At 40.1% G+C, this 20519-nt stretch overlaps 1 protein-coding gene across 1 annotated transcript; it reads left to right on the forward strand.

Moving 5' to 3' along the window:
• The first annotated feature begins 14982 nt into the window (after positions 1-14982).
• Positions 14983-19600, forward strand: LOC111654318 (carbohydrate sulfotransferase 1). The gene is made up of 2 exons (XM_023405281.2): positions 14983-15326; positions 17080-19600. Exon 2 carries the CDS (start codon positions 17126-17128, stop codon positions 18410-18412), a length of 1287 nt encoding a protein of 428 aa, XP_023261049.1. The 5' UTR covers positions 14983-15326; positions 17080-17125; the 3' UTR covers positions 18413-19600.
• Positions 19601-20519: the final 919 nt, after the last annotated feature.

The following is a 20519-nucleotide window of genomic DNA, read 5'->3' on the forward strand; positions in this document are numbered from 1 at the left end:
ACATACAGTAAGTACCAGCCTGTTCCTACAGCGCGATGTATCTGGAGGCCAATATAAGACGGATAGGGTTTATGAAAACACAGTAGGCTAATTATTTTTGATAAATTGTAAAAGTTGCTTTGATAATAACATTCTCTGACATTTTTTTTATAGCTAAGAGGTAATCTAAAAAGTGCCAGGGCCATATATGTGTGGGTTCTCCCCAGATGCTTCACATTCCTTCAGCAGTCCAAACAACTGCTCAGGTGAAATGAAGAGTCTATACCTCTATGTGTAAGTAAATATGAGTGTATCTACTCTGTCCAGAGTCCAGAACATAATTTCTCCTTCAGAAAAGACTCACCTTGGGTCCTGAACAGACAGTGAAAAATGTCTTTTTTCAGTTATATTCAATAGGCATTGACTGTTTCATGCGTTGCTTATGCGCAATGAGCGCCGTATGTTTTTGCAGGAGAACTCTGCCTCAAGTAAACCCGGTTTTAGGTCTTTCAAGTGCAATGTACCCCAGCGGATCAGAGATGAGAAACGGAGTGAAATATGGACAGCCTTGAAAATGAGCTCAACCTATGCTGTAAATATAATGGCAGCTAGTTCGACCTCTCTGTTAGTGCGGTGATATCAGGCTTGGTGTCAGGATTCTCATAACCTAGAATCAAGTCAAATTTTTCAGCCTCATCTATGGATCAATGCTGAACAACATTTTAGATTTTAGAACATGAGAAAAACAAACGGCCGCTTACATCACTGATGGTTGAATGTATTTATTACTTCAGCCGGAGAGGTTATGTTTATGTAGTTGTTGGTTTGTTTTTTTGTGCTGAACCGATTTGCACTAAACTTGGTGGAGGGATGGGGCGTGGGAAGTAACCCATAACATGTTGCTGCTGATCCGGTTTAAGGAGCAGATCCATGATTTTTTTTTTTCATCACTTTCGTCAAGTGTTTTTTAAAAATCCAGATTATAATCTGGATCTCACAGAACTATATACTATTGTTTGGCCTTGTATGGTCTCTACTGACTGCCATTTTAGTTGATTATTTATTTGTATCTATTTGTGCAATTTTCCACCCATTTTCTCCAGGTTTGGGTTAAGATAAGTAGACATAAAGCAATATATCATCTGCATATGTATGGAAATGACTGAAGACTAAGGAGCAGTGTGCTCCGCCATGCCTTCAATTTGCTGTCTGAAATATCTATCAATTTACCAACACTTTACAACAGCCCTGCACTTGATTTTTCAAATATAACCTGAATAATCGTTCAGGCTTTCACCGCTTGGATAGCATTCCATTGTGTTCTCGCTTATTTTCAACCTTGTCTGCAATTAAAAACATTTTCTTCAACCTTTGTCTAGTAGCTGATGTATAAACATCCTTTTATTTCACCATCCGACTGCTTTATGGGGCAGGCATTCAAACACAGCCTCCTTTCATCACTGACTAAACTAAACACACAAGGATTATTCATATAAAGAGAAGCCCAAGGATCTCTTTTCAGCATTAAAGTGACACTGAATGAGGAGGACAAGAAAACACAGATCCTATAGGCTGTATCTTGTGGATGGGTGCTCCCTACACATGTAAATGATATACTTGGAGTAGCCACCCCTGCACATCCTCACATTCATGCTGCTGCTGCTGCTGATCTGAATGGTTTCCCCAGAGGAAGGAGGGGTTAAGAGCATCAAATGGGCTGGGCAAAGGGGGGAGCGCTGGAAGCTTTACAGAAAGAGGTTGTTGGGTGAAAGGGGAGCTTGCTCTGGGCAAGGATTGGGTAAAACGCCGTCTGCGTCTTGGATTCATGTCTGTGTACAGTCCCTCCCTCCTCTTAACCCCTCCTCGACCTCATTCCTTTTCATCCCGGTCCCAGCTATTCAATGAAAGGATTTTTTTTTTTTTATTTGGAGGAGGAGGGGGCTGTCACATATTTGTGTGAAACAGAGAGGACCAAAGAGCTGGTGGCAGCTATCGGACACCTGAATCAGCCCCCCCCCCCCCAACCCCAGCTATAGCTGATACAAATCACTTTCCTTTCCATCCCTGTGCACTCTGCCCACACTTGGATCAGGACTGTGCCTTTTGTGTTTTAGATTTTTGAAAGAGTTAGTCATGTTGTTTTACGATATGCGTGGGGTCCGAGAACCGGTAGTCCACTATACTTGTGGGGTCTGTCAGCTTTGTAGGGACCCCACACGTTTAAATGGCAGTTTGAGGGTTAGGACTTGGTTTTAGGGTTCAGGTTAGAATTAAAGGTTTAGGTTAGCGCAAGGGGTTAGGTGTGTGTGTGTGTGTGTGTGTGTGTGTGTGTGTGTGTGTGTGTGTGTGTCTGTGTGTGAAGAGTACAAGTAAAATAATTTTGCTGTTCAAAAAGCAAAGTTGACTGAGTTCTCTGATCTGTGCCTTTGTTCCTCCATACTAAGCGCGATGCTGCAAGCAGACAGTAAAGTTCACAAGCTGACGATGGCAGAGCGTCTAATGTAGATTAGTTAGATTTCGTTTACCTGAGACTTCAGCAGTAAGAATTCAGAGAGTGGTTTTCTAAGTTAAAAAATTGCCTTTTTGAAGAATATGACAAGAAAAAAAAATCAAGAATCTGTGGAAAATGAAACATAATCATACATTTTACATACCCTTTTTTTAAGAGCAAATAACTGAGCCGCTTTCCTGATGTTAGGCCTTATTCTCCTTTTCTCTCCCCCTGAGCTTCCTGTTTTCGTGTCTGAGACATAGAAGATGTCAAAATGAATGTCTGCGTGAATGTCCTTTACTTATCTAGCTTTATGGATGAAAGCATTGAACACTGAGGATCCTACACAAATCAGAATAACTATATAGTTATGCTGTTCACGTCCAACACTTAGAGTATATTAAATGTTATGTAGATAAGTTGTCTCACTGTGTTCACAGCTGTGAACTTGTGAAGGAATGTCTCATGGCATATCTGGGTCAGCACAAAGCAATCTTTACTAACACTCGCAGCAATGGAATTCAGTTTAAGTAAAAAAAACATCTAAAGCAGTAAGAGTTGTATGATTTCCTTTTAAACCTTTTTTTTTCTTTCAACTCTCTGTCAACTAAGGTCACTATCATTTAGTCGGGGCTAGACATTATTATAAAGTTTGTGAATAACTCGTACGGTAAAAATGTGTATACAAGATAATCTCAAACACTTCATTAATGTTTCTTTTCAACCAACTGAAGGACATTCAGCAAACTTTAATTGCACTTATTTGACACAGGAGACCACTATTCACTTTCCACTTCAAACCAACAGTCATGTTGTTTCTTTCAAATATGACTGTTCCACAACCTCAACTGCTTCTTTATTATAGTAACTGTGACGACGCAGGTCCTGTTACCTTAACAAAATACTTTAATTTACCCCAAGCTATTTCCCCTATTTCCAACCAAGATGTTTTTGTGCCTAAACCTAACCAAACCATTCCATAAAATAAACTGTGTTTATTGTTGTAATCATTAGAGTCATATTTCAGAAGACGCTCCGATGGGTCAGATAGAGAAACTAAGGCCATATTAGTGTGTTCCTAACGTTTCAACACAGTTTTTCCCCTGGTCATCCACAACCCACTTGTACTGTCTCTATGCCCCTCAGGGGGGGCCCACCCCACAGTTTGAGAACCACTAATGTAAATCAATTTAATTGAAAGGCCATCTAGAAAATATCAGTCATCAATCAGTCAAACATAGACTTAAATTGTACGGATGCACTGTAGAACTGTTGAGCTATTTGTAATATAATTTCACAACTCTAATTCTTTGTCTTCTGATCCAGTCACTGACCATTTTAAGATAATTTCAAAGAAGCTGGAATCGGGCCGGTTTACATCACACGTATGAGCTAGAGAAAAGAAAGAAAAATAAACTAAAGCAGCTGACAACGGTTAGCAAATGGCTAGCTGTAAGTGAGAGAATTAAGCTTAGCATTCAGCTAAAGCACAGACGTCGTGCTTGTACTGCCTGTTTGGTATTAGGTCTTTGCAGAATCCTTCACACAGCTGTGCTGCCAGTAACATCCAGTCATATGCAGTGCAGGTGTACACTCATGCCCATGTGCTTTACTGCTTCAGCTTCTGTCACAACCCCAACCTCCTCCTAAATGTATGCCCATGCATGTTTACTGAGTGGATTATTCTGTCAGCAGAATCTATTCTCCGATTCTGAAACAGCACAGTCATTTCTGCCAAAGCTAACTGTATAATCATTTACTATGAATTGACAATTCCTTGATGCAAGTGTCTCTCACCGACGTGGCTATAATTCAACGAGCCACTCAATTCAGTGCAGACCTGTAGCACTTGTAGTTCACCTCAGTCTGATGTTCTGTTTCATCTGGGTTTCTCCACTTAAAACTTTTATTCAAAATGCGTGTTGCCTATTGCCATCTCCCGGTCAATTATTTCATCCAAGGTAAGCATTTGTACTACAGAGCATTATGAATTATCAAGGCCTGCAGCTCTTTGTCATGAATTTCTGTTTCTGATGGGAACGGAAACATGCAAGAATTCTTCCAAGGTTTTAGGGGCACGGTGTATCATAGTTTGACACTATACGATATTAATGACTATCTCATGGCTTTTAAAGCTTTTAGTGCATGTGCATTAAGAATGGACAACGTTTCTGGCTCAAAGTGTTTCTATCATAGACATTTTGTCATTTGGATAATGAGAGAAAGATGAAACTGAAATTTATCTCCAAAAGAAAAAATAAGAAAAAACTTTAAATATGAGGTGAAAGCAATAGCAATCACATCAACCTACGCACTTCTTAAGTACAGTCATGTGTACTGTTTTATGTTGAGCAGTGTGTTGCCCTCCTTCCTTTCCAAAGGAGCCCAGTGAGAATATTCAAATAGCGATTTTTTGGCGTTGATTACCATGGCAACAAACAAAAATGTGGGTCAGCCCTGACAATAGCACGAGATGATCCTACTGACAATTGTTTTCATGCTATTGACAATTGTTCTGGAAAAACGGTCTTCATGAGTAGGCTGTAATAGGCTTTGTATGTGTTTTGCAGACATGTAACATTCTTGATGGAGCCTTTATCTGGGCTCCCTGAAACAAAGTATACATAATGAATCACTTTTCCCCGCAACCCGCGAATGCCTATACTTATATGTACTGTATAAAACAATTTCCTTTTTAGATATATGGGCAGGAAGTATTGCTGAGAAAATTAAATATATACTATGCCTGCAGGTAATCAAGAAAACTGCAGAACCAATAATGATGTGCCATCGTGTCCTCACCATCTAGTTGTGTTCTTATGCCCTTATTTGCTTAAACGGTGAATCAAATTAGAGAAATGCAGTATTATCAAGCAGACTTTCATTTATTGCATGGAGAATCTTATATCTCTGCGATCCTGGCTTTCCTGAACACTAACTCATGTTCCACCTGAGGTGTTTCGCCTGTTCATCATTTCATTTGCTGAAAGTCGAGCCAGTGCCAGATAGAAAGAAAAAAAACATGCTGATTTAAATCATCTCTCAAAATATGTCATGATAATGCACATCTGCCACTCGCAAACAGGGCTTTCAGGGACCCAGATTTTAGTCCACTGCATTAGGCAGGTCAATAAGAACAGAGCCCTTTAATTTCTCTTATCTCCATAATTACACATAATCTCCTAGTCTGTCAGTATATAAGATAAAAAATAAGGGGGTTTGATGGGTACTCTGCAGGGACAGAATGATTTAACCGGAGAGCTTTTCATTCCCTTTTAGTTCTTTTAGATAAGGCACGGTTCTCTAATCTAGCATTTAGGATGTCTGTCACACGTAAATGAGGCATCCCACGAGCATATTGCATGCCAGTCAGAGGAGCTGAGCGATTCATTGAGGTACGTGGTTCCATGACAGACTGATAACTCGCGCTTGCTGCCAATGAAGAAAATGTGCACTTTAAAATGATTTCAGAAAAGTTGTACATATTTAATTTGTTGTATGAGGATTTCAAACTTTCCATGTCACAACATGAGGAGTAGCCTAAGTGTCTTTGAGCCAAAACTTCTCCCTACAGTATGTGGGTGAATGAACAAATCCAGTCTACCGACATAATGAATTATGTCACTATCCATTCAAAACTTTAGGAACATTCTGGAAAATATGTTTATTTATTTTCTTACTAAGGGTTAGATAAGATTGAATCCTTACTCACTTCTGTCTGTGTCTTTGTTTATGTATCTTTTACTGAACAGCGGCCACTGTGGCCACAAATGGTAATAGCACAAGCTTTATTTGTTAATTAATATATTATATTCATTAATATATTATATATTATTTGATCATTATAATGTTCATTTCTATGTTCAATTACTATGTAAGCGTCTCATAGCAATGCTAACTGGAGTCAAATTCCCTGTATGTACACAATTTACATACATACACATGTGCTATTCCTAAGTTTTGTTATTGCTATATAGCCAGCGTTAGCATTAACAGCTGTCAACCTACCATTCTAGAAGAAACACTATGCCAAAGCAACGCCAATGTTAGCGTTTGTATTAATCATTAGCATGCTAACCAGGTAGTCATGGACTGAAGACTGAAAAGAGTTTATTCAAGTTCCTGTAAGAGTCTTTTTTTTTTCTGGGTGCATCCTATTTGTAGTAAGTCAAAATCAGGATAAAGTTTTAACAAATCCTACCACACCGGTGAACTTGAACAATGAGGAAGGAATAGTTTTCCCTCTCCGATGGAAGACACAATCAGATCTCTCACTGGCTCGCCATCTCCCTCGTCGGGGGAGAAAATCCCATGTCCATTTTCCAGAGTCCAAGGGGTTTCCGGCGATGTCAAAACCCTACCCTGCATAACAATATAAAACCCTTATTTTATACAGTCATAAAATTACAATCACTTATGGCCATATCGTAGATTAAATCTATATTCTCAGAAAACACTATAGATATTATATTTATAACATAGTTCTGTGACAGTAGTAGCTTCAACTCTCATCATTTTATGCAATGTCTTTAATCCATGTTAAATAAATTATTAACTGTTTTTAGCTTTTAACCATGCAACTATGATAACTAGCTCTTTTAAACCTTCAACTCTGATTACAGATCTTAACCATGAATTGTTAAGTGCTTGTCCTTAATTTATGAACTGAAATACAATTTAATATGAAATCTCTTTCACACCTTAAAATCTTGATTAAGGTCACAGTTTTATCTTCAAACATTTTAAAACTTTACTTACACTGGTACTGAACACTTTTTTCCCCCCAACCTTGTTTTACTGGATAGTAATGATATCACATGTAAAATACCTAATTAATTACAAAACAAACAATACAGCTTCGGTTCACATTCATTTTCTTCATGCTAACAGTGAAATATGCGCCACTTTAATGAATCATAAAGCTTTTAACATGTCACGACAGTAACCATTGTATTTTGCGTGTAGCACATTAGCTAGCTTGCAAACAGACACACACACACATACACTCTTGTACGCAGCGTGACGACGTCAACACAGGCCAGCGCCGTTAGCTACATTAGCTTTGCTGAACATGAACTCGCCAAGACGGTCGAAATACAGTAAAACCACATCAACCGGCTTCTGGGCGTCTCAGTTACTTCCGGTATCTCTTCCAAACACTTTTTCTTAAATGGTTATAACCGACTTGTGAGCAATAAACCAACAGAGATTTACTTTACTTTAATTTACTACTCTGATTCGTCCTGCGTATGCCGCTCTGCTGTTTGGCTGAGTGAGTACTACCGCACTGCTACCTGAAAGGGGGCGGGGCTTGCTTTCTCCTTACACTAGTTGTTCGTTTGTGCGTTAGTTGAACAATGACAATAGAATAAACTTGGCAGGCACATAAATCAAACAAACAAACAATCCTAGCCCCGTGAACCAGGAAGCAGCAGGAAAAACAAAATGATCAATTTTTAAGCGAAATCAAAAAATAATGAAACTCTGTTTCTGAAGGTTACACTAAGCTAAATAAACTGCTTCTAGGATCTATCTGCATACTTAACATACAGACATGTTACTCTTTGTAAGAATGCAAATGACCATATTTCCCGAAATCTGCTATTTCTGTTGTTATCATGATGGGCATCACAAGCCACACTTTAAGGGAAAGAACTCAAAATATGTTTACAGGCTTTTATTCCCTCTTTTATATTAATACAAAAAGCTGAATTTTCAGGAGAAACTAAATCTCCAAACTCAAATATTGGAATTGCTGCAGTTCAGATTGTGGTCAAATAAAAAATACAAATTGCCATGGAAGTGGGTAATCTAAAAGTGGGTTTTGACATTTGTGAAGTCTTTCAAAGTGTAGCATAAGTGTATCAAGCATATACTAGATGTTCCTCATCAGAACAAACATAATATTGACTCACTTCTTGTGAAATACTGAATAGTTTATTCAATATCAGCTAAGAAAATGTTAAGGTGGGGAAATGCTGAAAAGTTCTGTTTCTGTATTCCTTAACTGTAACAAGCCCAAACCAATACCTTGCAGTTTATTTTGAAAGGTTGAGCACTACCCCAGTTTACCGTTTGCTCCACCTGCTATCAGCTGGCCATCCGGCCAACAGCTGTAGTCCACCAGCCAGCCAACCATCCAGCGCTGAGCACACCAAATGATTAAGGGCACAGGATAAGGATAAAGATGTGCCCTACTCATCTGAAGCTCTCGTTAATCTGCTGCTGGCAGTGGAGTTTGTATTGCATTAGCATTATTACAGTGTATATCTGCTGGTTACAGGAGGTGGGGGTGTCTGTCTCTGTAGCAGCGGTGCTACTGGTGACGGATGGAATGGGGCTCACGGAGACACTACAGTAATTCCAAATTTTGGGTTGACTTAAATGCCTGGTCGTGTGGGACTGTGGAGGATATTTAAGCGAGGTATCAGAGTTGTAATGAAAGTATGCAGGAGTTGTGATAATGAATATCTTGGCACGTGGCCAGGGTCCTGCTTTCAATTCAGTCATGATGCAGAAATGTGCAGACATCACTTTAAGTTTTTTGTGGTTTGAGAGCATTAATTGATGATATTGAAGGGGGGTCTCTGATTGCCAGATGTCCTGCGGATTCTTCCAGATGTTTGTGTTGCTTGATGCCAGTGTGAATCATAGGAGGCCACATGCCCAAAATTTTCTTTATATTACAATATTATTGCAACATCCAGGCAAACTTTCTATAGAAGTGCTTTCCAAAAATAGTAAAATGGAAAGTTGCACATCCTACTGTGCACATCCTATTGCTTAGTATCAATTTTCTTTTCCTGGAGGCATTTTGGCTGCATGCATAACCCAGACCCTTAACTTAAACTTTTCTAACGCAAGGTCTTGATACTAAAATATCATGGTTTTACTTTTGTGGTTACTCAATTTGAGTGAACAGATTTGTGTCCCTGCTTTTGATTACCCACATATACACATGCAGAGACACTCAAAGGTTTAGGAGAGATACATTTATTTGACCCTTTTGAGAATAAAAGGAATTAATAACACAAAGGTTTGCAAAATCATCATTTATGCAACATATAAATCATTAATTGCATTACCTCAGCTGAAAATTTTTACTGAACCACATTGTTAAAATTTTTATTAGATTTGATCTTATTTCACAATGCTTTTCAAACAGGAAAGGTTTGTATTCTTTCATAAAGATAATTTGTTTAGCCTCAGATAATCACCTGAGAAAGGTAGAAACTCAAGTGACAAACTGGCTCAAGATCTTCATTGCAGCTGCATATGGTTTATCTGTGTCTACCTGTGTGTGTGTGTGTGTGTGTGTGTGTGTGTGTGTGTGTGTGTGTATGCAACCACTGTGGGTATGTTTCAAATGTCATACTGTTATTACTGTAAGCCTATGAGGTCGTTTATCAAATCGGGGACCCCATACATATGGATGCATGGAGAGACGGGATATTTTTTGTCTATTTGATTAAGGAGACCTTTGACAAAGGAGCCAGTACAGCAGACTGACAGCCAAAGCTCTGTGGGTTTACACTGCATAAAGCCCATCCTGAGGGACCAACAGGATGGTCCTGCATACAGCAGGAGCATTGCTGCTGGAGAACTGACGAGATGGGAGCTTTTTCAGGTCACTTACATATTCAGTGTAGGGGATGCAGATTGGCCAGTTCTTGTTTGTGGTGAATACCAAACAGTAACCCAATACCTATTCTCTTCATCAGCACCAAAATGCATGACAAACTGGCAACTGGCAAGGTGCTGCGCTGAGAAAGAAAAAGGAGAATCTACCAACTGAGTGTAGTTCTTTGGCAAATGAGTGACATTCCAATGAAGGCACTTACAAAACCCTCCGTTTCCTAACGCAAGCAGCAATTAGAACATTTTGATCTGGCTCCCAAAACATACGGTAATGGCATCATCCAAATCACAAAATAGCCATGTAATTTAGTGGCAGTGTAATTGGAAACCACAATTACAAACATCAAAAAAAACAAAATTTAATTAACTCTGTAACAGCACATGGCTAGATTGGACAGAATGACTGAAATGAGACTGAAAGTAACAAACATAATCAATTAATCAAACACCCACAGGGATTTTTTTTTTTCTAGAGGAAACCTTCAGTATACACCAATTAGTGGTCCTTGTGCTCAACTATTCATTAACTCATCATTTTACAAGTCATAATTCTATGACATGTTAGTGTTTTTACTGTTAAGCAGGTAGTTGACAAAGTTGCACACAGCCAGAGAACTGAGAGGTCAGAGGAAAGCTGTGTGCTTCTACAGTGGAGGCTCACACAGAGTGCACACTGAAAGCCCGTCGGCTCACTGGACTACAGCTCTCTGCTTTCCCTCAAAGCTTGAATCACGAGAATGATTGAATTGCTTTTAGACAAATCGATGCTCAGCTTCAATACTATTGATTGGCTTGTTTGATGAAATTCAAGAAGAACCAGCTTCACCATGCAAAGCTGCAGTAGTCAGCCAGCTGCAGCTCGGGTCATAATGTTACCTCACCAGCTAGTATATACTTACAGTACATTTTTGTAGGGTTAACTTGGCTTTGGATGATTTTGCCAAGTTAAACCTACAGGGTTTAACGCCATCAGAGACACCCACGCTGTATTAGGGCTCACATCCTGCTCAACATCCAACTAGTGCATTCGTGACCTTGTCAACTGTGCGGTTTGCAATGAGAATATAAAAGACTAAAGTTCTCATACAAAATATTATGGAGCAGAATCCTCAGTGTTGTGCTTTAAGAACAATTTTGTGTGAATGTATTACTGCGTTAACATTCAAACGTTGCTATATTCAGAACATGTTAAGGAGAAATGTTCGTTGTTTTACAAGACACAGTTTACTGTAACACAAGTGACAACATGAGAGAGATAATTGATGGTATTTGAATTTTGGATTCAGTTTCCTTTGCAATAGCCAAGAATGTTAATGTGCATACGTAGATTATTATTATGTACAGCTCAGTTAACGACCGTGGTCCCTCATGATCAGTCTGGTACTGTCTGTCTCTCCAAAATGTGTAATGTAAATTTGAATATAATGTAAAATTGTTTTCTTAAGCTCAGCATTGGAAAAATGTGTTCATCCAGTGGAAGAATACATGATGAAATATGTGTTAAAACACACATACTTGTAAAATGTGTGGTTAGAGGAACCTCTCTTCACACACAAGTTTTTCATACTTTGAGATACTGTGTTCTGCCTCTTCCTGTTTTGTTTTTTTTGTTTTTTGAAATAAGAACAAGACGATCCTTGTGCGAGTTCCGAGTTGTGAAAGAAAAAATGCCACACACAAAAAACCCAGCTTCTGTCAGCATGTGCATACTGGCACTAAGATGACGGGTAGAGAAGAACAAAGCCAGCAACCACCACCACCCCCACCAACACCCCCACCCCTACACACACACTTTATTTATTCCGGTGTGTTATGAATCTATTACAAGTCCTTTTGTATCGTGGTCAAGAAGAATACTCTTTATTACTTGATAATGTGCTGAAAGGCTATCGCACTGCAGCAGATGCCCCCCTTTCAGTCTGGGAGCGCGTCCCTTGACTAGACTTCCACAAGCTGGGTTCATTGACATCAACGCTCAGGGGACAGCTATGGAATCAGAGCTGCATGGCTGCTGCCTCACCGGCATCCCTGTGGCACTGCTACAAACTCATCCGAGGGGCCTTTCATCTGCAAGGTTAAGACAATACCCGAGCAACTTCAGAGCGTGCGGGAAAGGGCAAATAAATGTGACTGTAAGCAGGCACAAAGAGAGATGCAATCGAAGACCTGCTGGGGCAGACCATTTCCTTTGATAGTGCCCCCCACCTCTACAAGTGAGCAGTATGTATATACGTCACCCAGGGAATAGTCTGTGACACTTGGTAAATGAGAGGTAGAGAAGAAGAAATTGTGCTGTTGTACTGTTTTGAGTCTTACTTTATACTTTTACTTCGCTACATTTCAGAGAGAAATTTTACTTTGTACTTTTTCTCTGCTGCCAGTGTGGTCTCTTGCCGGGAGCGGGTGATGGTGATTATCACTTGACAAGAGCTTGGGCCATTAATGTCTTTATAATGCAAGAGGATATAATACGCCCTTCAGATTGGAGACTGCAGTGAGTCATGGAAAGTGACAGGATGGGCAGGGGCTAGCTGGTTAGCATGCTAACTTCGGTAGAAGAAAAGACGCGACAAGAGTTAACACTGATGTTGCTTTCCGACGCTGGAGACGGCGGTAGATTCCAAACTCGCAATGTTTCTTCTAAACTGGGAAGTAAACAGCTGCTAATGCTAATGCTAACTATGTAGCAATAGTAAAACTTATAAATAGCTCCTTTGAGAGTTGTAGTTACCATGTATTTCTTTGTGGATTAAGGTTTTACATACAAAACATTATAATCTTAAAAATCATAATGCACAGTACAAATGATCCAGCAGTGTTTACAATTCTTCACCTTGAGAAGCTTAAATGTTAAAATGCTGGTTACATGTTAAAATGAATCTGTAATAATAATAATAATATTAATAAACTAATATAATGAAACAACATTCTGACAGAAGCCATCCCTCATAATAAGTACTTTTACTTTTACTTTCAGACAATATAATGTTTTTTTTATTGTTTATTTATCTTAAGTACCAAAAATTAAAATCACTAAATTTTGAGGTTTTTACTGTACAATGATAAAACCTGCGCTGATACTTTTACGTGTAGTTTTCATTATTTTATTGCTATTTTATATTATATTTATACCTAAATATTTATTAAACTAGTTGCAAAGGCATTTGGGGAAGATATAGTCTATATACTGCCGCCACACCAGTGGCTACTTCAGAATACAGTTTAAAAAAAAAAGCTGCTGCTTCTTTTCATTGACAGAGTCAGGTTGGCGTCACACGGCTGTTCAGCACCTGTGTGAAATGGAATTGGTGACATGTCAGCTCGTCAACATCCAGAGCATCTCCAGCATCTCGGGATGAATCTCACTACCTCTGCCATCGAAATGCGGGAACCAATTCCCTCGGGGTTCCGTCATGATAGCCCGTCTGCTGGATTCACAAGTTCCTCAAAACGGTCCAGTTCCCCCCTGAAAGCAAAGCCTGACTACATCTCATGGGCTCTATCTTTACTATTGTGATGTAAAAAAAAAAAAAAGAAGCCTGTTGAGTAACTTAAATTTCATTTCATTGACAATTTAACATTCTGTGACCCTTTCGGTTTTTGAAACCCTTTTACAACTCCACAATGCTAAGTAGTCAAATTGAAAACATGATGGCTTTTCTAGGGATGTTGACATTTGAGAGAATTGTTACTCAGCAGTGACAATAAATCTTTCATGATGGAAAGACAAAAACTAAAATGGCAAAAACAAAAAAAACACCATAGAGAATTCTATAAGTCAGTCACATTAATGTCCTCCTTTCTAAAGGACTTATGTGTAACGTAATGACCTTATTAGTCGTTAACAAATCATCTATTAATTCTTTATAGATCAGTTTGAAGATATTAATGGGAACAGCTGTTGGGTTGCCAGGTTGTGAGAAATCCCTCTGGTTTTTGAGTCATTAAGGGTAAGACTCCTCTTGTGAACCATCAAGTCTTCAGTTGTAAATGTTAATAAGTCATTGATAATAAGGGTCACAGGTTTCTCACTTTCTATTGAGCCAACTGCAAAAGTTGATTATCAGTGATTATAGATGTTAGTGTTTTAACAAAAATCTGCAAAGTCTCTGAAGATGTTAATAAGCTGTAAATACATGGATTTACAGCTCCACTGTTTGTCCTTCACTCATTCTCCAAAGATGTCTTTGTCTCGCTTCCTGTCAGACAGCCTGCGTGTTACTTTGCACCCTCATATCCTGTTCATTATACCGGCCCACCCACTCCAGTATCAGTGACTGGGCTGCAGATGCCCTGGAGACAGGGCTTAGCAGAATCACAGAGCCCGAGGCGGTAATGTTGATGTGACGAGTTCACGTTAAAGTCAGAGGAGAGACTTGACTGCCACGAAATCCCTCAAACCGGATCTTCCTCTAAGTAGAATCAGCCAGGTGTGGATAACATGCAGCCTGCTAAGACTGGTGGTGAGCTGAAATAACCTGCAGGAGGCTCTCATGAAAAAACAAAAAACAAAAAAAAAACAATCTTAATATAGTTTCATGGAAAACAATCAAACATGCTGAAACTATTCAAATATATATAAAAAAATGTTGGTGGAATCACTGGGTTGGGTGGAAAGAGCTGATATGCTTGTGTGTATGAGGAGGAAGAGGAGGAGGGGGAGGAAGGGGGGGAGGTTTGAGTGTGTGATGTGGCAGGCAAGCGACTGAGGATGATGTGTGTGTGTTTGTGTGTGTGAGAGAGAGGGAGGAGAGAGAGAGAGAGAAGGGGAGAGAGAGGCAGGTGGAAAGGGGGAGGGGTCTGGGGTGGTCCAGACAGTCGGTCCTTGTGTACCTCACACACTCGCAGCCGCTGCGCATCATTTGAGGGGAAGCCCGGCTGTCGCTTCGCTTTCCCTCGGCCAGTCCAGCCTCACCGCCCCGGCTCCTTAATAACAACAATAATAACAACAACAACAGTAATACAACCGCTTCAACGTTACTCCACCACTTTTTTTTTCTCCTCCTTTTTCTGCCTGTATCTGAAGCCAGCCGGTTCACTTCTACCCAACTCGCACCATCACCGTTACATGGGAAATACGGCTCTGCCCGGCGCAGTTATTCTCTCCCCAACACCCGAGAAGAAGCGCACGGTGGGAAACGTTTGAGGACTAAAAGGGAAAGCTGCTGCGATTCATGGACGTACAGCGCATCATGAGAATACTACAACTACCAACAAGGTACAACGGTATAACAAGTGTGAATTTGTCCCATAATATTACCATTTACCCTCTTAAATAGGAGGCTTTATTCCGTACAGTCATGTTTTGAAGACTTGCGGCTGGGTGGGATGCGTTCATTTGTTCTGTGTTGTCTTATCGCAGCAGTGGTGAGGATGTCTGCATCGCGGAAAATCTCCTAACCTTTCCCGCTGCAGTGTATTATAGTCGGCTTTTTTCTTTTCTTTTTTTCATTCAAAATGCCTATGACACAGAAAGCATTGATGCTGTCTGTAGAACATAAGTCGCCTGTGTTGCCGTCGGTGGCCACATAAGTCAGTATTTTGTATTGTCAGAGTATAAAGCAAACCGTCAACATTGTCAGGCTGAAGTCTGTCTATGCAGAGGGGGAAAGAGGGTTTTTTTATTTTTTATTTTTTGGAGCAGTTCCTTTTATTTTATTTTTATTCTCATTTGTATTTAAAGTACCTCCACATTCTCCACATGGAGTCACAAGAGACACCTTACATGCATCAATTCTTCTTCTTTTTTTTCCTCTTTTTTTTGAGACCTTACAAGTCTCACGCATGGCTTCTGAAGTGATGATGGTGAGCCTTTATTTTCCATACAGCATAAAAAAAGCTCTAAGCTGTATCAAGGCCCCAGAATACAGTCTGATGCTGCAGTGATGTTTTTTGTTTTTTTCTTTTCAAAGAAAAATCAGCTCCTGAATGGGACGGATCTTCTCTGTGATTATCTAATTCTTCACTTGCAGCATCATTTCCCCTTGACATGACATTGGAAGTGAAGCTTTAAACTAATGTTTACCTTTCTGCTGCTGGATAAGACTTTTTTTTTTTCCTTTCCTGATAAACAAGTGGAGCACAGCACAATGCTTAGACTCTCCAATCAGGCCAAACAAGGTCCTTGAATTAGATGCAGACGTGATGGAGAAGACAGAGCCAGGGTGAATATGGGGTGTGCTGCAGTATAGTGAAGTATTATATGTCTCTCATTATGAATATATAACTTTTGGTGCATTTTGAACTCATAAAGTCACATAGAGAGTGTCTAATAATCAGGTAAAAGCTATTTTAAAAACATCGCTCCAAACAAAATAATGTGTCTTGCCATTTTTAGACACTGTATACAGTCTGTTTTATGCTTCCACTCCACTCTGGTCTGGGCTCTCAGACTGCTGTGCATGTTTTTTTGGCAGTCAGTGTCAGCTGATTGGAAAGCAACCAAAAGTTCGGGGCTCAGAACTCTCGTCTTAATCTATTTTAATTTTCAGAAATTAGGCTGTAGCACCGGGAGGAGAAACTGAGACAAATTGAATGATTTAAGTCACATGATTCTCTCTCATGGCCACACCACCCTTTACTAAGGACCGCTCCTGTTCTGTTCTTATTCAGTTTACAGTTCATCTTAAATCCTGCCCTCAACATGAGGAACAAAGTGAATGAGAATTTAGCCTTTTGGCACCTGTCGTTAATAAAATATTGCCCACATAGAGCTCATTATCAACCCACTGATGACTCACCCTCAACACAATGCAAGTTGTCCCACTGCTAATTGATATATTCACCAGGCTACATTATATATTCATATTGTATTGTAACGTTCTCTCCTCTCTCCACAGTCACTGTAGCGTCAGACAAACTGATCTGCCCTGTGATATTTTGTGTGTTTAACATATTCACAGACCTGAACTAAAAAAAACAAAATAAAATCATTCCTGAGAATAAAAAGACAAAAAATTCTTTGTTCACAGGGAGGACCTGGCATGGACCGCTGTATCTAAATGAAGTGGTTCAGCCATGCAATGTTCCTGGAAGGCAGTGATTCTGCTGGCCTTGGCCTCCATTGCCATCCAGTACACGGCCATCCGGACACTCACCTCCAAGCCTTTCCAGCTGTGCCCGTTGCCCAGTCCCCAGAACTGTGGTCTGGGAGGCCAAGAGACAGAACCTCCCTTTGAGCGGGGAGCTGCAGGCGGTGGAGGCTGCGATGACTACCCTTACTTTTCCATCAATGCCACGCGTAAAACGCACATCCTGGTCCTGGCCACCACCCGTAGCGGCTCCTCCTTCGTTGGCCAGCTGCTCAACCAGCACCAGGAGGTATTCTACCTGTTTGAGCCTCTTTATCATGTTCAGACCACTCTGATCCCACGTCTGTCGCACAGCCGCAATGCTGCGGACCGCCGCGTGATGCTGGGCGCCAGTCGGGACCTGCTGCGCAGCCTGTACGGTTGTGACCTCTATTTCCTGGAGAGCTACATCAAACCGACACCCACAAACCACACCACGGATAAACTGTTCCGCCGTGGTGCCAGCCGAGCATTGTGCCAGCAGCCTGTGTGCGATGCCTTCGGTCCCACTGATGTTAACGTGGAGGAAGGGGACTGTGTTAAGAAATGTGCGACTCTAAACATGACCTTAGCGACAGAGGCGTGCCGGGAGAAGCGGCACGTGGCGATCAAAATTGTTCGCGTGCCGGAGATTGGAGATCTACGCGCTTTGGTGGAAGACCCACGGCTGAATATCAAGGTGATTCAACTCGTCAGAGACCCGCGTGGTATCCTGTCATCACGGATCGAGACCTTCAGGGATACCTATCGTCTGTGGCGTATTTGGAGGGCCACAGGGAGACGGCCCTATAATCTAGACTTGAGTCAGCTTACAGTTGTCTGCGAAGACTTTCTCAGTTCTGTTTCAACCGGTCTCAGCCATCCCTACTGGCTGAAAGGGAAATACATGTTGGTTCGCTATGAGGATTTGGCAAGAAATCCACTTCAAAAGACAAAGGAGATCTACGACTATCTGGGGCTGCCTATGGATAAAAACGTGGAAGACTGGATACATGCAAATACTCGGGGCAGCAACGAGCCCTCAGCAAAACACAAGTTTGGTACAGTGAGGGATTCAGCAGCTAATGCGGAGAGTTGGCGTTTGAAACTGTCTTATGACATGGTAGAATACACACAGACTGTGTGTCAAAAAGTACTTCACCAGCTGGGATACAAGGCTGTGAAATCAGTAGAGGAACTGAAAAATATGTCGCTCTCACTGGTACAGGACAAAACTTTTGTACCTTTTTTGTAACAAAGATAGTTCTCTAATGACTATTTTTGATATATTTATAATTGTTGCCTTATAAGTTCCTTAGTTTATTGTTTCTGTAATTTTGTTTCTTCAAATTTGCACTAAACTTTAAAGATTTTGAATGCACAGAAGGGAACTGTGGATGATTCCCCCAATGTTACAGAACAGCACACTTAAAACACAAGGTAATGAAACAAGCTAGTTTACAAATGTCTCATTATATAGTTTTTCCATCCATAGAACCAGGACAACGCACTGTCTGCATTAGTTTCCTGTATACAAGCTGTTTTTTCAACAAAAGTAAAATCTTGCCCTTCAAAAACATGGGATGAGGTTTGGTGAAGCAGACATGTTCTTTTTTTTTTTTTTTAGATCTGTGATGGCAAATTTGGACTGTACAAGCCCTACTGTGCAATAAATAGTGAATGTCGCAGTCAACCTTTACCACTATGGCATTTGTATCCATGTGGGAAGAGAAGAGATGCTTCTGACAGATGCCACACTTGCAAAGGATAATTGCAGACAATTAATAGGCTCTCAAGTTAAAAGGACAGAGTCCCACTGGAGGTCATGAGTGTATCGTCAGAGGATTTACAACCATCTGCGATAGACAAACGCACACTAATGAGAGGTAATGCTGAAATCTTCATTACCGTCGGTGGTTAAGGGAATAAAATCATATTTTTTCAAGATTATTACAGCATTTAAAAAAACGTGGATGTAGACATTATGTAGGTTCTAATACAAGCAGAAACGGAAACAATGTGATGAACTGTATTTGTCAGTTTTATTTATTACTTTATTTATTTTTCAATTTGCAGAATCAATTCATTCTGAATCATTCACAGTGTGAAATCTACACTGACTTTTTAGTTAAAAATGTCATTGATGAAACAGTGAAAGATTCCTTTGTTTTTATGTCATCTGATAAGGAAGGTATGAAAACAGCAAACACCACACAAAAATATTCTCCCCCAGGTAAAATAACACAGCTCTTTAGACTGTGTTTATCTTCCATATGAAACATTAATAACTGAGGAAGATATGTCTGTGTAGAACAGGTCACACTGCAGATTCCCATTTTTCCAGGATGTGTGGGATAGCTTAAACTGAACAACACAACCACATTCACAAAGTGTATTTACACTGTTTACATACAAGGACTATTAAAAGAATTCCTGTACATAATCTGTGACAAATCCTCTGATCATTATAGTAACAGTTGGTATGATGTTTCAACCAGGCAGGTTAAAGGGGTCAATGCAGTGAAATACAAAGTAGGCAAGAATCATGTAATGTGCCCTTTGCTGTCCTTCTCCTTAAAACAACGCTGAACGCATTGAATGGCTGCGGAAGTATTGAGTTGACTCTTATTTACTTTTTTATTTCTGAATGCAAACTTTTGTCTTTTGGATTTCTAATCCAATTTTACAAAACATTTCTAAACTCAAGCACAAATAAAAATCAAAATAATTGCCAGAATTATTTGACTTAAAATTATCCATATTATAAGCTGTTTGATATTGATGGACTCAAAAAAAAAATGGATTTAAGCCCCCCAATGGGCACCCACCAGCACAAAGTAGTGTTCTGGTAAACATTCCCACAGTGATTGCATATTTACCTGCCTGTACACAGGACAGTCCCAGCCATTGTGCAGAATACAGTGATCATTCCAAGCTGTGCAGTGTGTTTCTGAACCTCTCTCTGTTACTGTAGCAGCTTAAATTGAACGTGAGTTTGCATTATGTAGCGCAGACGCCGTCAGGATTTGTGCACACGAAACACAGCTGCAGCTATAAAACACAGATACATGCTTTAGAGTGCTATTGGTAAACATGCTTTAATTAATAACGACGAGCATGTTGCATTTAAGACTTGACTCGAATGCCACAAACAGCGCAGGGATGATTAAATGCAAAAGTAAAAAAAAAAAAAAATTCTAGTTTTGAATTTTATCCGGTGAAGGTGTGATAACGCTGCAGATGTGATAAATGTGCAGGTACACCCAGAGTAAAGATCACAGTCGTGTCAGTCCTCGATACTGATAAAACTGCCAACGGTTTTTTTTTTTTACCTTCTGGTTTCTGTTAGTTTTAGCCTTAAA

The sequence above is a fragment of the Seriola lalandi genome, unplaced genomic scaffold (assembly GCF_002814215.2).
Source record: "Seriola lalandi dorsalis isolate HSWRI2012SDOR001 ecotype SW California unplaced genomic scaffold, Sedor1 jcf7180002054270, whole genome shotgun sequence".
Taxonomy (NCBI): domain Eukaryota; kingdom Metazoa; phylum Chordata; class Actinopteri; order Carangiformes; family Carangidae; genus Seriola; species Seriola lalandi.

Bases quoted from the DNA above. Each gene is read 5' to 3' on its own strand.
- LOC111654318 (XM_023405281.2), top strand. From the start codon at position 17,126: ATGCAATGTTCCTGGAAGGCAGTGATTCTGCTGGCCTTGGCCTCCATT.